General features: G+C 36.6%; 2 protein-coding genes across 2 annotated transcripts; one reads left to right on the top strand and one right to left on the bottom strand.

Moving 5' to 3' along the window:
* Window positions 1-9,110: 9,110 nt before the first annotated feature.
* Window positions 9,111-11,742, top strand: endos (alpha-endosulfine). Its single transcript, XM_065229655.1, has 3 exons — window positions 9,111-9,256; window positions 10,574-10,678; window positions 10,732-11,742. The coding sequence occupies exons 2-3, from the start codon at window positions 10,613-10,615 to the stop codon at window positions 11,044-11,046; spliced, it is 381 nt and encodes a 126-aa protein (XP_065085727.1). The 5' UTR covers window positions 9,111-9,256; window positions 10,574-10,612; the 3' UTR covers window positions 11,047-11,742.
* A 1,612-nt stretch (window positions 11,743-13,354) lies between these two features.
* Window positions 13,355-14,358, bottom strand: viaf (viral IAP-associated factor). The gene is made up of 2 exons (XM_065229656.1): window positions 14,222-14,358; window positions 13,355-14,133 (listed from the first exon to the last, which is right to left on the bottom strand). Exons 1-2 carry the CDS (start codon window positions 14,225-14,227, stop codon window positions 13,438-13,440), a joined length of 702 nt encoding a protein of 233 aa, XP_065085728.1. The 5' UTR covers window positions 14,228-14,358; the 3' UTR covers window positions 13,355-13,437.
* Between the last annotated feature and the right edge of the window lie 3,152 nt (window positions 14,359-17,510).

Here is a 17,510-nt window from a genome sequence, read left to right on the forward strand (position 1 = left end):
TTATCTCGAATCTCTCCTGCAGAAAAAGCATACGAAGTCGAGCATGCGAGAAAATGAGCGCTTCATGTTTGCTTTTAGGCTGACTATATTCAGACGCATAGAAAGAGCAGTGGAGAAAGCACAGGTCTGATAGTCGCAACGTCCGTGGTTCGAGTCCAGTCGGCAACCTTTTTTTTATTTTTTTCGACATAATTAATTTCACTCACTAATACACTTCACATTTTTCGGTCTCCAATTTTCTTACATCGGACCGCAGCTAGGTATATCGCAACCTCGGTTCATGCGGTCTCCACTAACATCCTCTGATGATGAATCCCACATAATTGTAAGCGAATCTTACATCCACCGGTTGGGTGTACTGTCTACATATTTCGAGGATGATTTTGAAAATGAAATTGATCATTTTTCAGATCGAAAGCATCTTGCTACGTTGGAGCACACAGCCGAGACGTTTTTGGTGGCTATCAATAGGGATTAGAGACTCCGTTCTTTCCTACTGGTAAAATTCAGACGCCCGATCGCCCGATCCATACCCGGCTTGGTGCTTATTGTCGGCCAGCAACGAAAGCAAGATGCACTTTCGTTCGACCAAGTCCGCTGCACGTTGGAACCCCGTATTTAGGAGGAAACCTTCATTATCCGCCGAAGACTAATATCTGTTCCGATACTGAGTTAGATTTTTTCCAAACAGCATTCAACAACATGTGAATGAAACATAAAATTATGTATATTAAGAATTTACTTACATAAAAATAAATATTTATTATTTTCTGCATGCATCATAAAAGCAATTAATTTAAAAATAATTTGTAATTGAGATGAAAACTTATACAAATTGCGAAGAAATACCCGTGTTTTGAAGCAACACTTTTCCAACGTCAATCTAAAAGGATTAGGTTTTCAGTTTGACAGTTCTACAATTCGATTTGAAAGTTTCAACTTTTAAAATTAATAATATGTTAAACTTTTGATTTGACAGTTGGCTGACTTACGTGTTGAAAGTTAAGTACTTTCTACCAAAAAGAACCAATGCAAACTTTTATTTCTACCAACGGTTTTTTTAATATTATCAATGATAATTTTTTGTGTGTGTGGAAGTGCATTTAGAACACTAAGTTGAGAGCACGCAATAAGCTAATATGCGCTAAGCAATAAACTTGAAATGCGAACAAGAAGAAGAAAAACACATACTTAATATGTGTACACATAAAAGCCATGTATAACCACACATACTATTCATTTGACTCATATATTTCATGTGTGCTTCTGGGTGGATTCTGTTTATGTGTGGTCACATGAAAATCATGTGGAATTTCACATGAAAACCCTAATAAAAATGTTATGGTTAATTTGCTTAACGACGTGTTTTAGGTATCATCCAAACCATTAGTGGAATAGTTCAACCATTTGGGTTATCGTTCATCTATGGTATTTTTTTTATTAGGGAATTCGTCAATAAAAATGTGTGGAATTTGATAAGTGTATACACATTAAAACGTACCACGTGTACTTTTTCATGCACTGTAGAAAAAAACCAATTTTTCATCGCATTGGTGCATTAAACATTCTGTCAGTACGAAATGCTCACGCACTTTCGAGCATTTTTCATCGCATTAGGTTTCGAAGTGCATTCTGTGCGAAGTGCATGCTGGAATTATAAATTTGACACATTAGAACACCTATTTGTAGTCACCTTGATTTCACCGAACAAATCCAGCAAAAAAAGTACCGAACAAGATATAAGAAATTTGGTGTGATCACACATAACATAACCTGGATTTCACTCAAATTTAGGTAGTTTTTAAATAGCGTATACGCATGTATACACGCTATTTCAAAACTCCCCAAATTTAGGTAGAATCCACCCAGATCGGTCAAACGCGTTCTCCACGAATACGACAAGCCAGCTGGATGTCCTTCACGGTAACCAGCGTAAACACATAAATGAGTAAAAAAATACACATTTTTCATATTTATATGCAGCTGTCAAAAAATGTGTATATTTGGAGATCCTAAAATGTGTAAAAAAATACACATTTTAAGTATGCAGTACCAGTCAAAAAATGTGTATTTTTATACTCATTAATGGGTAAAAAAAAAACTTCAAACTTTGCTGCATCCTGCTTTGTTTACGCATTCCATTTGCTAAATAGTGAAGAACAGCAGGAAAGTGGAGGAACTACGGTCCAAACTGGACAGTGCGCAACGATGGACATGTTAGAGGGTAAGTGATTTATACTTTTTTCATAGTTTTTACTTTTAGTTTAGTTTATATACTTCATATACTGATTTTTGTTTTTCTTCCCTTGATTTGTTTTCCGTGCTGAGCACCAATGCTACCGACGCTAGGGAGGAAGCTCCCACACCTGGACCCTACCTATCGACCCATCAACTCATGAACCGGGGACCAATGGCTTCACTTCCCTTCCGAAGGAAGGCGTGATCCTCGGCGTGATCAGAGATGTTATGCCTCAGAACATCCCGGCAGCGTCGACTGGGATTGAACCCCTTTCCTGCTGGGGTGAGAGGTAATCACGTGCCGCTACTTATTTTTGTTGATGGCATTTCTTTTTTTAATAAAATATTATTGTATTCGGCAGTCTTTATTTTACCATTGACACAAACAAGAAAATTCTGATGTTAATAAAAAACCTAGTAAAAACCCATAATCTAGAAATGATTACTTTTTACACATTTTGCTGTAAAAACCGTCCTTGAAAAATGTGTAAAAAATACACATCTTTTGACGTTTGCTGGGTTTACACATAAATGTGTAAACGCAGTTTACACATTTTATGAGTAGGCCCCTTTTTTCACGAAATGTGTGAAATTTTACACATTAATGTGTTTACGCTGGTTACCGTGTTTGGCATGATAGTGACACGCTTGGCGTGGATGACACACAGATTGGAATCCTCGAACAGACCGACCAGATAGGCCTCGCTAGCTTCCTTGCAGAGCCATAACAGCTGAGCTCTGGAAGCGCAGATCGGTCTTGAAGTCCTGGGCAATTTCACGGACCAGACGTTGGAAAGGCAACTTTCGGATCAGCAGTTCGGTGGATTTCTGATAGCGACGGTGTGCTCACACATAACATAACCTGGATTTCACTCAAATTTAGGTAGTTTTTAAATAGCGTATACGAATGTATACACGCTATTTCAAAACTCCCCAAATTTAGGTAGAATCCACCCAGATCGGTCAAAACCAGCACGGTAAGAAAAAATACTCAAATTTAAGTTTAAAAAAACTCAACGTTGGTTTCTATCATTTGAGGTCCGCCGTTGAGTGAATCAGAAAAGCGGCATTGGTTAAAATTTACTCAACTATTGAGTAATAATAAATGAACTCAAATATAAGTTTATTTTCATTGAGGTTGCTCTTATGCGCCTTTAACCATTTCATTTTCACAAGCGTTGATAGACGAGTGGTCAACACACGGGCCCCGTAATATCAACGTCCATGGTTCGATTCCAGTCTGCTCCGTTTTATTATTTTTTTGTCAACTTGGTCAACGCCAGGATTACTCAAAATTGAGTTTTCTTCTTTAACTTAATTTTACCTAGCCCCACGGAAGCCACGTGATAAGTGAAAGGAACTCAATTTTGGGTACTTTTTTCTTACCGTGAGGGTTTTGACATATAGCTGAATACACGTACTCAACATCAAAACAACAAAACATATCATGGTACCGCTGACAACGTTGCAGATGTTCGTTACGCGATATGACAGCCATATACAAAACTGAACCTACCCAAAAATCGGTAAACTGTGTTGGGAGTTACAATTTGACAAATAAACAACATCGACATGAATCCGATCGACGTTGTTAATTTGTCAACTCAGGCATAACATTTGATTACGGCACAAAAGCATTTGTAAACAAACTTTTTAAGGCCCTTTACACGCGAACCAAAGTACGCTCACACAAAAATGACTATAAAGGACTCAAATTTGACTATAAAGTATGCATATTCGGCTAAAACGGGACTACACCACAGAAATAAATGCACACTTTAGGCACCCATACACCACAAATGTTCTTCTAATTTAAACTCACACATTTAAACCGGTCTGCAAATATGATACACGTCCAAAGCGTACCAGACTGCTGTTTCCGTGTTGCTCCCGTTTGACGCGTGACTGTTAAAAGTTCCAATTACAACTAGTGGTGCAAACCGCCATGTATTGTGGAAAAATTATGGTATGTTTCAAGAGGTGATAGAAGGTCTGCTTTGCTTACATCAGGTATTTGACCATTCACAAACTTGCCACCCACCACCCAAAAAAGATCGCTTTTAGGTGCACTATTTAACGAGTTTTGTCATGGCAGTGATATCGACATGCTTAGAAATCAATGCATATAGGGATTAAGCAGACCATCCGAAGAATTTAATCCTTTTTGAAGCAAAGCAAGTTCGAAGATTTAATTGAGTCACACTATAAAATAGTGTATTCGTGGTCACTTGTGGTCTGGAGTAAAGAAGTACAACTGTAATGTGACCATAAAACTATAAAAATCTAAACGCATTTAATTATTTACACCTGTGTCCGTGCACAGGTTGCACATGTGGACGCGACGCCACTGCATAAATGCATAAATTTTATTTATTTTTGTACTAGCAATTACTCATATATGTGTAAAATTTTAGTCCTTTTATGCACGCTAACTCTAAAGTACCCATTAATGAGTAAAATTTTACTCATTTTGAAGAAAAGTGGCTTAACTCATGAAATGAGTAAAAGCGACTTTTCTCATTAATGAGTATTCGAATAATGCGTCATAAAATGGGTAGTTTTTAATGATCTTATTTTTTTCTGTAAATGAGTATAAATACCCGTTTTATTTTTTGTTTTTTATTTGCTTCATTGGACTGGCTTTCATCAAAAATAAGCACAAGTTAAACTGAATTGATTTGAAGATATAGGGCCTTATTACGGGTGTCATTACACGGTGATGAAGAATTGATACTCAGAATAAGAGCCGTGATTGCCGTACAAATCAAATGGTAATCACTTCACCGCCCGCATAAACGCGAACCATAAATTGACATTACCTAAAATGGTTAAAAATTGTTTATAATCCCTGCTAAACTTTAACTGAAATGGTTATGGAACTTTACATGAACGTTTAATGATAAAGTTTTAACCTTATGTATTATGGTTTTTTGGAACTGGACCTTACAAATAATGGGTTGTTAAGAACCATTACCATTCCAAATTCTTGTTTTCTCCATACATTTTCAGAAAGAGAACTACATAAGTACGTTTTTACTTATGATTTGAGAACATTAATGGTAATGGTTATGGTAGTCAGTAAGGTCCATTAATGGTTTTGTATTATCGCTCAACTTTACGTGGAATATATCGAGAATTGGTAATCAGTAAATTACAGGCAACCAATTCGCGATATATTCCACATAAAGTTAATCGATGTTACAAAACCATTCGTGGACCTTACTGACTACCATAACCATTACCATTAAAGTTCTCAAACCATAAGTTAAAAGGTTCTAATATAGTTCTCTTTCCGAAAATGTATGGAGAAAACAAGAATTTGGAACGGTAATGGTTCTTAACAACCCATTATTTGTAAGGTCCAGTTCCAAAAAACCATAATACATAAGGTTGAAACTTTATCATTAAACGTTCATGTAAAGTTCCATAACCATTTCAGTTAAAGTTTAGCAGGGATTATAAACAATTTTTAACCATTTTAGGTAAGGTCAATTTATGGTTCGCGTTTATGCGGGCGTGACGACAAGTGACTAGTTTCCACCGTGAAGTGACATCCGTAATAAGCCCCATAATATAGCAACTAATAAACATTTCCGCGACCACTCGTCCACTCGAAACCACTCGTCCACAGTTCCACCATGTCGTCTTTTTGGGATGCTCCTGCAGTAGAAGATACAAATTCAGACTTCTGTAAACAATGGAGCTAAAAACACTTACGATTTACCTGTGTCCAAACTTTTCTTGCCACTTTTTACCCCACAACTTACGAAGATTAATACGATGACTAATGGAGCACGTGCGGATGCGATTGAACACAAAAAATGACAGCATCGACGCAGCGCAGGTTGCTATGATTTTCATCCAAAAATAAATTAAAAGTACCCAACGGTGAAAACTTGACAGTTGAGTACTTTTAACTGAAAATTTAGTTCTTTTTTACTTTGAATCGCAGCGTGTTTTAGTTAAATGAAATTGATGATAAATATTTCAAGATATTCTTCGTTAATTACTTTATGCAACACAATTCACAAACGAGTAACTTTTAAACAAATACGGAAAGTGTTATATGGGAAATGGATGTAATTGGACCCATACATAAATTCAGCAATCGACTTAATTTTCAATAGCCACCAAAGATATCCATTAGTACCGTCTCAATGACGCATTCATCTAGATAAAATCGATAAATAGCAGATTTTTAGCGATGAACCCAATCTTAGATCCATAGGCCAACATTAGAGCCAGTTCCCTATCGATCGATAATGCAAAATAGTTTTGAGCTGAAAAATGATAAATAGAAAATAAACTTAAATTTAAGTTCATCTATTATTACTCAATAGATGAGTAAATAATAACCAACGTCACTTTTCTGATTCACTCAACGGTTGACCTCAAATGATAGAATCCAACCTTGAGTTTTTTGACGTAGGACGACGTCTTTAATTTCTATACTGGGTACACTTTGTGAATCCGAAAATGGAACATGAAACAAAATTATGAAAGATTTTGAACATTAATAACTCAGCTGCCCCTGGATCAATTTCAATAATTTTATCACCAATCGATCAGAAATGCTTCCAACTGATGATTTTCAACAAGAAACTATTGAAAAAGTGATAATGTCAAGCATTATCCAAAGTACAAATAAAAAGTGATATTTTTTTCTCTGTTTTCATGAAATAAAAGTTGTTCCCAAACGCGGTCGTCATAATTGAGTACCACTTGGTCGCACATCATTCTGCTTTAACCTGAAAAGATATAAAACAACGCTGCTGTCTAGCCTCAACTCATTTTCGCTTCGGATGCCGTCGTGAGCAGGCAGCAGAAGCAGCAAAAACAGTCGCCTGGCTCGCCGTGGTGGTGTCAAACGTGTCTCCGGTCTGATCTACGAGAAAACACGAGGTGTGCTGAAGGTGTTCTTGGAAAATGTGATCCGTGATGCTGTCACCTATACTGAACACGCCAAGTGTAAGCGGCCATCGGTGTCGTCTACGCTTTGAAGCGTAAGTTGTAATAATGTAACCAAACTTGGAAGCAGGGGTGCAAGTGATTTTGATCAATTCTCTTCATCAACTATCTCTTTAAAAAAATACTGCAAATTTGGTACGCCTACCAATCAAAACGGAAAGAGTTAAGATAATAGATAATCGATCAATTAAAAGAACTAAATTTTCTTCACATATGCGGTCCTATACGTCAAGCTCCCCTAGGCACAGACCCTTTTACTTTTTAAACTTTAAATTGAGTATTTTATTCTTTCCGTGTAAGCATTTTCGAGGGAAACTGGGACTACCCATTAAATGAGTAAAATTTTACCCATTTATGAGTTATTACAACTACAAAAACAAGTAGTAAGCAAGGTGACTACATATACACGGTAACCGCAAAATACCCAATAATTACTACAAAGTAAGCATTTTCCCATTTATGAGTATTTGTTACTCAAAAATGAATACTTACTACTTGTTTTTGTAGTTGTAATTACTCATAAATGGGTAACATTTTACTCATTTAATGGGTAGTCCCAGTTTCCCTCGAAAATGCTTACTTTGTAGTCATTATTGGGTATTTTGCGGTTACCGTGTAGGTGTTCTACACGCTAACTTGAAAGTACCCATTAATGTTTGAAAAAGAACCATTTTGAAGAAAAGTGGCTTAACTCATTAAATGAGTAAATTTTTTACCCATTAATGAGTATCTGTTACCCATTAATGAGTAATTGTTAATCATTAATGGGTAACAGATACTCATTAATGGGTAAAATTGTTTAATCATTAATGAGTTAAGCCACTTTTCTTCAAAATGGGTCTTTTTTTACTCATTAATGAGTACTTTCAAGTTAGCGTGTAATGTGTCAAATTCATGATTCAGCCATATTGGATTTTTGTATGGGACAGCGACCGAGTTTGTTTACAATTTGCACTAAAACCGCACTTTTCCCCCCCGCGACCTCCTCACCTATATACTGACAAAGCTGTATCACCATTTATATACCCACCATGGTAGTAAGTATTCATTTTTGAATAACAAATACTCATAAATGGGTAACATTTTTACTCATTTAATGGGTAGTCCCAGTCTCCCTCGAAAATGCTTACTTTGTAGTCATTATTGGGTATTTTGCGCTTACCGTGTAGGCAAATGGCTTCCATCAACGAAGCAGAAGTTCTTTTTACCCATTTATGAGTATAAAAATACACATTTTTTGACTGGTACACGGTAATCACAACAAACTCTCTTATGACTATCCAGCTTTCCATGCTCGGTAATGGCGGCCTGTTTGTATGAATAAATGTATCCTTCACTGTGCTTTTTGACACTAACTGGAGGGCGTATGTTGTTCCATTTTCTACTGTTCCTGGGAGAGGCAAAGGGAAGGGGTTGAAATTCGAACATCCAGATAGTGTCAAAAAGCACAGTGAAGGATACATTTATTCATACAAACAGGCCGCCATTACCGAGCATGGAAAGCTGGATAAAGTACGCTCTTTTTTTGGAAAATGGGACTACCCAATAAAGGAGTATACTGTTTTTACTCTCTTTTGCGTATATTACACATTTTTGTTCGTCGTTGACATACTCGGAAATGCATAAAAAGTACTCTTCATTTGTAACTAAAATCTAAACATTTTTTGACGTATAAACCGAGGTATAAACCGTATTCTCGAAAATGTGTAAAACATAGTCATAAAAGGAGTATTCTATAATTACCGTGTACTACATTCTTAAAAATTTTGTGTGTATTTTTTTACACATTCTAAGATCTATTTTTGACAGCTGCATTTGAATATAAAAAATGTGTATCTTTCTACTCATTTATGTGTTTCCGCTGGTTACCGTGTGTATTCAACTGTCAAAACCAGTCAAAGCTGAAAAAAAGCGATTTTGCTGATCTGCGAAAAAAGCAGCTGAAAACATTTTTGTGCAGTGAAGTTTTTGTCCCAATTTGTTCAAGTTTGTGATAATCTAGGGATTCTGAACAATTGACCGTTTTGTTTAAACGTATAATCAAGCCAAGGTAGGTGCAATCAATAACGTCTGGTTGAAATGTTGTAAACTTCCAAACCAATCCTTCCGTATCACGGGATGAAAGTTTTTGGTTAATATCGGAAACAAAACAAGCCCTTCACCGCATAAATGCAATGGTTGCCTACAAAGTCCATCAAGGCTATCGCTACAAACTGTCGCGCTGTTTTCCTGCGGATAAACTATTAGTAACAACTGTTGTTTTGATAATACGGAACCCGCATTGTGTGATGCTTTTTCTACGAGAAGAGCTTCCATTCCGGCTCAAGAGTTCCTCTGCTATGCTTCAATGCCTTCAATGTTTGCACAATATTTACTTTTTAATGGTTTTCAAAAGGGTTGATGTATTTAGCGCATTGATATTTTTTTACTTCAAAGCTTCAAAACGCAATAATTTTCGTTACATTTTTCACATTGGTACATAACGAAAACAATACGTGTATAGCTTAATAAGGGAGGTAATATTTACCCTTAAATTTATTTATCTAACAAAAACACGACATATTTACAATCTAATTTGTGACTACAACGGTACATATTGCCTAAATATGAATTCTGTACACTTCAGATTTGAACGGAAAATAAAGAAATAATGCGCATTTCGAACCAAATAGGAAAGATTAAACCATAACTAAAACGCTGGCAAGACAGAATGTTCCAGTTATGGCTATACGTTCCTATTATGGTGTGTTCTTATCAATTATAGCCTATGGAATTCTCATAGCCCATAATTGGAACACACCATAATAGGAGCGTATAGTTATAACTGATACACCTACCTTAGACAGTTAAAGGAGGAGGAGGTCCATGGATGGTTTTGTATTGTCGGTCAACTTTACGTGGAATATATCGCGAATTGATAATCATTAATTTATAGGCAACCTATTCGCAATATTTCTCGGTGCGTTTGCTTTTGCTTTTGATAGCCAATACAACCTGATACAGCATTACATTTAACACATTTCAGAAAATTGTTTCGCTTAGTTGTAGCAATTTAAAGAGAAAATCGATGAAGAGAATCGATCGCTTACTGTCGAATTTATCGATAGGTAGGGAAAATGGATGTAATGTCGGCCTAAATGCCCCTAATTTGGGCCCATACATAAATTCAGCAATCGACTAAATATTCAATAGCGTCCAAAAAACAGATGTTTAGCTATCGGCCCAATCTTAGATCCATAGGCCAACATTAGAGCCATTTCCCCTATCTGTTATCGAAGCATTGTTGTTTAGATGTGCCCACCTTTCCATCTATTGATGTGATTTTTCGCTGCCTTGAATAGATTCTCCTTGTTTAACGTTTTTACAGAGTACATTCAAAAGCTTACTTCGATTTTGAGCTGATATCATGAGTTCCGAGGAGAGCACGGTGGCAACCACTACTGAACAAACCACCGCCGAGCAATCGGAAGAGGTAAGTTTAATAACAAACTTCTTGTACCAAACGATAAAAATAACAATCCACAGCAGGAGCAACAACAGTCGGTTTCCGAGTTGGAAAAACAGGAGGAAGCCAAACTGAAGGCCAAATATGGCCCGAATGCCGGTTTAGGTTCCGGGCGTGGTCTTGGTGGTCACTCGGCATTCTTGCAGAAACGCCTCCAGAAGGGACAAAAGTACTTCGATTCGGGTGATTACCAAATGGCCAAGCAGAAAGGCGGTGGCGTAAAACAAGTATTCGCCAACAAAGTCCCTACCGGCGAGGCAATCCCAACGCCAGAAACAGTGCCAGTGAGGAAAACCTCTATCATCCAGACTTGCAACAAGTTTCAAACAAGTTAAGTAAGCTTTTAAATTTTGCCAGTTTCATATGAAGATTACCGATAGCCCCTCTTTCATCCCCCGGTCTCCCGTTTCATAATATATGTTCAAGTATCCTCTCATTGTACTGTGCGATTTCTCAAAACAAAAATTAACTTCAATTATACGACATCAATTCCTCTCACCCCTCGTTCCGAATACGGTCACTCATTTTGACCAACCGATCATACGCTTCTGATCCTGGAAACTTTTGAATCTAAAAATTAGATATATGTTAAAAAAAAAACTCAAAAATATACGTTATCACCTTTCGCTTATATGTATCCTAAAGTAAAATTTCATAATTTTATGCATAAGTTCAGCAGGCAAAAACAAATATATAGTAAACTATGAATAAAAATCACTTGGTATGAAAAGTTAGGTAAAAAGGTGTAGGTACTTTGTTAAGGAGAACGATTCTACTAGGTCAGTCGAAGTGTCCACACCGGACTTGTGCTGCACACGTTACAAATCACACTGCACTGCACAGCGAGGGGTTTTCACGAGGTTTAATATCGTACCTAGCTACCCGTAGATCGTAAAAAGATTCTGCAGGAACAACTGAGAAGTGTCATGATCCCACGGAACGAAACGATTCTTATGGAAACAGAGTGTGTTTCAATGTTCTGTCATGTATATGTGAATAATTATCCATTTTTATTTTAAATGCTAGTAAAACTTGTCTTTCGCTTCCGGGACAAATATCACAGCCATCATTAGTTTGCAGTTTGCTCCTAGCTTTCAAAACCAGCTCAGCTTTCAAAACCAGATTTAATCCATATTCATACTCGAATCGGTTGGAAATTACAATTAATCTTCTAGTTTACTCCATATTTATCCATTGCAAGCAATATTTTGATAATTGTTTATGTTTTGAAAGTTGATGCACAGGTAGATTGAGGTTAAGGAAACGCCAATGCGATCACGCAATCGAGAATCTGTCTAATCGATGGAATATATTGTCTGCTTCGTTCGTGGCCTGCAGCTGGATGAAGTCAATGAAATTTGGAAAAACTGATCTATCCGGATGTCCGTATATGTAGTAGAACTTTGTGTCTTCTATCATATACTTTCCAGTATTAATGTTCAAAATACTTGCTAAATTATTGATATTCAGATGATCATTTACTTCTTCTTTCTGGCTTTTTACGCTTCTTAGGGGCTGTCCATAAACTACGTTGACAGTTTAGGGAGGTTGGAAATTATACACGGCCCATACCAAATTAATTTTTTTTTTGTATGGACAGTTGTCTACGCAGGGGGGGGGGGGTGGTCAAGAATCCAAAAAAAAACTGTCTACAATGAACAGCCCCTTACCTACTCTCAACTTAGTGTTACACTCCAACAATTTATCACATATCTAATGGATGAAATCCATGTGAATTTCACATAGCTTTCCTGTGATCACATAGCAGCAAATCCCACCACAAAATTTTGATTATGGATGAAAATCATGTGCGTTTCCAATAGAAGCTAAATGAAAACTTTTTTCGGTGTATTTGAAGTAGTTCCATGAATTTAGAGCTTTTAATGCCCACCAATGTATGAATTTTTATATTGTGTTGCAAGCACAATGATTCGCTATGCCTAGGAAAGGCGAAAAATTTGTCCAAACCGAAAGATTTTCTAGACCGGACCTGGAATCGAACCCAGCTTGATAATACTGTACTCTAGCTCACTTATGAATAATCTATTAAAAGCCAAACTTTCATAGCATTGAAAAATCCCTGGGCATTGGCATAACCTTGATGATTGTATAACTGCAACCAGGTTCCAGGGTTTGTCTGTATATTTACATTTTGAAAGATGCACACTTGTGATGCCAGTTAAATGCATTAGGGTAATTGTGTATTTTTTCCCAATGCTTTAGGAAGGTTAAACCTCATCACTTGTACGAGCTAAAAAAAAATCGACCCTCTCGTATGGGTTTAGCAAGGTCCATTCTATAAAATCCAAGCCTAGCTTTCAAAGGGCGGAACCGAAATCCAGCTTCGCAGAACAGGTAAAACTAATTGCCATGAAAATACGTACTTTTGTTAATTTAATCCCGTTTTTCTCAAAAAATGTACGTGTTACTTGGATTCAGCGAGGCAAAATCTATAAAATTCAAAGCATTTGGTTGAAGGGTGCATAAAAAATTTAAATTTTGCCGGCTAGTGTTATTCTTAAATCGCTATTGCCCAAATTATCAGTTGCGCAGCTAATAAGGTTTGGAGAGGGGGATTGCGACCAGAAAACAATACCAAACACCGATCTATCAAATAAATAACGCAAAGTGTAAAATGTTTATTGCATGTTCGACGTGATTTGGTGGCTACAGATGTTACGCTAGTTAGCAAGGATATCGATTGAAACGAAAGATAAAGTCTACCGCTACCAATCGTTGCTGTCGGCTAAATCGGCGAACATTTTATCTTTGACTGCCCGGGCTTTGCGAGGATCCTCAGTAATGTTGGTGTTGATTGCCTTCGCTTGTCCTAGCATAAATTCCAGTTCCTCGCAACTCAGGTTGAGTCCGCCCAGTTCTGCTGGCCCAACAAGCTGCTTTTTCATTTGACCCTCGTAGTAAACAAAAATAGTCGGCAAATTGCGCTCCGGATAGTTGGGAATACAAGTAGTAGCGATAGCTTTGATAAATTTAGTTGCAGGGAATCTGACGGCCAATTGACTCAAGTGTTGGTTGATCAACGAACAGAAAGGAACACCCCGGCTGTATAAATGCAGAACCACATAAATCTCCGATCCAGCTTTTGTCACCTCGTCCACATAATCTTTACCGGAAATCTCAATTACGGAACCAAATTTAGCCTTCTGTGACATAGCTTTCATTTCGGCTATCCTCTTCTTGCGATAGTCGAGCAACACAGCTTCATCTTCGGAGTCTTCCAACTCGTCTAGCTCATCCAATCCCATTTTGGATAGGTCTTTGCCTTGGTGCTGTTTCTGTTCGATAGTATTCTCTATCATGCCAATAATGTCATCCTCGGTGATTTCCTTTTCCTTCGGCTTCGGCGGAAGAATACCCTTTGCTCGCAGGGCATCATTCCACTCAGTATCCTCATTGGGGTCCTGTTATTGCGGAATAACAATATTAGCCTTGATAGACATTTTCTCCTTATAAGGAAATCATTGTACTACTGCACATGGTATGTCTTACCTGCATTTTGATTGTAGATAGTATCAATTATTGGATGAAAAATGTGTCCACTGGATACTAAATCCTACGTGTTTCTTTTTCTGTAAGCGATTTACAGTTATAAAATTCACAAAATAATGATTCACCGATGTGTTCCTTTCCTCAAGCTTCTCACTATGCTAACTGCGCTGCGATGCAGGGATGCCAGACTATTTTCCCAAAATAATGTCGTTTTCGTTTTTGCGGTGTAGCTACACCGGCCGTACACCGAAATAATTTGGGGTGTAGATATAGGATGCATCTTTGTTTACAAACAAATGATGTTGAGCTGTCTAAAGGCCGGCGCACAATAGATACGTTTTCGGGTTTTTTGACAGATAATGCATGGGCTAACTGCAGGGCTGATAGCGGGTCACTTTTTAGTGACTTTGTCACTTTTTTTAAGGTGGTCACTTCAAAGTCTCTATTTTCGTCAAAAAGTCACTAAAGTCACTTTTTTTAAAGCGAAGGAGGCGCGCAATAAAGAACGCAAAATATTTTTCTTGAAAAAAAAAGGTTTTTTAAACCATAAAATCTATTTCAGTGCACCTATGTATAGCACTCAGCTCTGTTTAGGAATATCGGTCAATTCTTTTTCGCTTTGACAGGTTAAATGTTGACTGAAGTTCACTTCTATTCGGGTCTACGAAATATGGCGCACAGGTTGACAGATCCTTATGGGGATTTTCTGTGGAGTGAATGAATACGAATGATTCACACAAGGAGTAAAGAGTTCTAGCATATGAAGATGAGTGAGATTAATGTTATTCTTACTCTTTCTGGCGAAAAATTCGCCCAGACATACCGCCGAACAATGAGGTGTCCGCTTTCTTTTATTCGTTAATAAAATAAAATTCCGCAGTGAAAACAACGACAAGAGAAATTTCATAAAACATAACCCCACCTAGTGCGTTTTTTTTATTGTGCATTTCTCACCCTACTTTCTTCACTACTTTTTCGGTAGCTTTCCAAATGGCGGAAATGGTCGTAAAACTGCGCTTTTGCATTGCATCGGCTTGAGGTGTTCGGCTCACTTTTTTCTTGCCTCGTAAGGAATACGCTTAAGTGACAAGACGTCCCGGATTCGCATTCCTGTCCCGCATTACCAAATGTCCTGCAAAACGTCCCACATTATCAAGTGTCCCGGAAATTGCCTAGCGTTCGAAATGTTGCTTTTGGTTTTTCGTTAGTGTATTTTTGGTTGTTTTCGATTCCATCATTTCTACGGGCTTCTTCAACGTAGTCCTAAATCCTGGTTTCGGTTTATTTAGAACTATAAAAAAAACCACAACACCGGTGTTGTAAATTTTGTTTTATGCTAGATATATTGTGCATTATTTTGAACCTGGTATATGCTGGAAAATCCTTTGAAGTACTTGAAGGTACTATGACGTTTTGAGAACTTCTCTAAAATGCTGGGATATTCTTGTGAGATTTTTCGTATTCTCTACAATTCTGGGAGCTTCTTTTGATTTTTAGCAGCTTTGGAAAAGCTTGGTGTTCTTATATTAAGTATTTGGACTAATTGAACTAGAACTTCAATCCGAAAAACAAAATTGATGTGCAAGGAAACTATCTGAAGTTCTGGGAAATAATTTAAAGTTCTATGAACTTTTCCTGAATTCTCACATTTTCTACAGGAGCATTCTTCTAGCGTAGCATTTTTTAATAATTCAAGACCCCCTACCCCTTCGTCATTAAAATCAATAAACTTCTCTGAAACTCAAAGAGCTTTTTGAACTTCTGACATATTCTGCCAAGATCCTCAAACTTCCTTGATGTTCTGCGATATTGAATGAAAAACTATAACCCACTCTTTAGTTAGTTTGGTCTTGAAATATTTTGTTCTTTGGAATTCTTTGAGATTCAGGGAACTTTTTTATATGCTTTGAACATTATTGAAATTATAAAAAATTTCCAAAGTTTAGACTTCTTCGAAATGCTGGCAGATTCTAAAAGTTGTTTAATTTTTTTAGAAGCTGGGAGAAATTCTCTCAATATATAAAGTTGTCTGAAATTCTTAAACTTTCTCTGATGTTCTAGGATCTTCTATGAAACTTTTAAGCTTCTTTAAAATTCTGTAAAATTCATTAGTTTTTAGGACTTCTCTGAAATTTGAGGAAAATCTTTAAAATTTTCAAAATTTACCTGAAGTTCTTTAAAACTTTCTGAAAACTTATGATCTTCTCTTAAGGCTTTGAGTTAAGATCACATGCTGGAGGATTCTCAATAAACCCTACAAATTGCTCTTAACTTTTGAGATTTTTTTTTAAACTATATATTGTTGAAATAAACTGACGCAAGGTTCTTAAATAATTTTGAAGTTCTCCCAATAAACTTCTCTGAACTTCATTAATATCTATGGAACTTCTTGAAGTGATGAGTACTTCTATAAAGTTCTGAGGGCTTCCCTCTAAAATTGGCGTGTACTCCATGTTTCGTTGAAGTGAATTACTGAAGTCTAAGAAATAAGAACATTTATAAAGCTATTAAATAATTTTAATAAATTAATTTCACATAATGAAGGATTATTCATCTTCTCAGTGAGAAAAATATAAGTGAGTTTATATAGTAATATAATTGGTTAAGTATAACTAAACTGTTTTGTTTTTTTGAGAAAAACTAATTGTTGCACCAAAATAAAATATCTTTAGAATACGGGGATGTTGTTGTACGGTAGCGACACCTACTTGAGTTAAAAGAAGAATCAGAAATATGTAAAAAAAAGTGAGTTACACGAAAAGACCTGTTTTTGTTTAGTTTGAGTCCATATTAATAGTTTTTATGTGTTTTTTAGGTGAAGTAGCTATGTTCAACCTTTTTCATGTATAAAATCAATGATTCCATGGAGCATTGTTGAATAACGAAGCGATGTGAATCGATGATTTTTGTGTGTTTAATTGTGTGTCCAAACTTAAATTTTTAGAAAATTATACAAAAACAATGATATGGCTGAAATAGAGCTGGCTCAAGCCATGCTTGATGGTGTCGAGTCAGTGCGCAAAAAGCAAGCGTCGCAAAAACGAGCAGCTGACAGCATGGAGGAAATAGTCAACAAGAAGAAAGCAACTGTTATAACTAACTACTTCGGAAAGAAGTAGTACTAATTTCCCTATTTTGGATCCTCTATTAGCTGTCACTAGATTCATGTAATATTCATTGTTGATTTTAAACTGTTTATTAATAAGGTGAACGTTAACCTGATACTTTAACTAGTCAAATATATTAGTTCCATGCAATCTGCATTCAAAGTTGAAGTCATCATTACGTT

Source organism: Ochlerotatus camptorhynchus, unplaced genomic scaffold (genome assembly GCF_037179485.1).
Source record: "Ochlerotatus camptorhynchus isolate MF236.1 unplaced genomic scaffold, CSIRO-AGI_Acam_v1.1 ptg000317l, whole genome shotgun sequence".
NCBI classification, from domain to species: domain Eukaryota; kingdom Metazoa; phylum Arthropoda; class Insecta; order Diptera; family Culicidae; genus Ochlerotatus; species Ochlerotatus camptorhynchus.

What these genes read in the sequence shown, in the direction of transcription:
- endos (XM_065229655.1), top strand. Translation starts at nt 10,613, where the DNA reads ATGAGTTCCGAGGAGAGCACGGTGGCAACCACTACTGAACAAACCACC. An exon ending in CCGCCGAGCAATCGGAAGAG is followed by an intron (nt 10,679 to 10,731) that starts GTAAGTTTAATA and finishes AACAATCCACAG; the next exon opens with CAGGAGCAACAACAGTCGGT.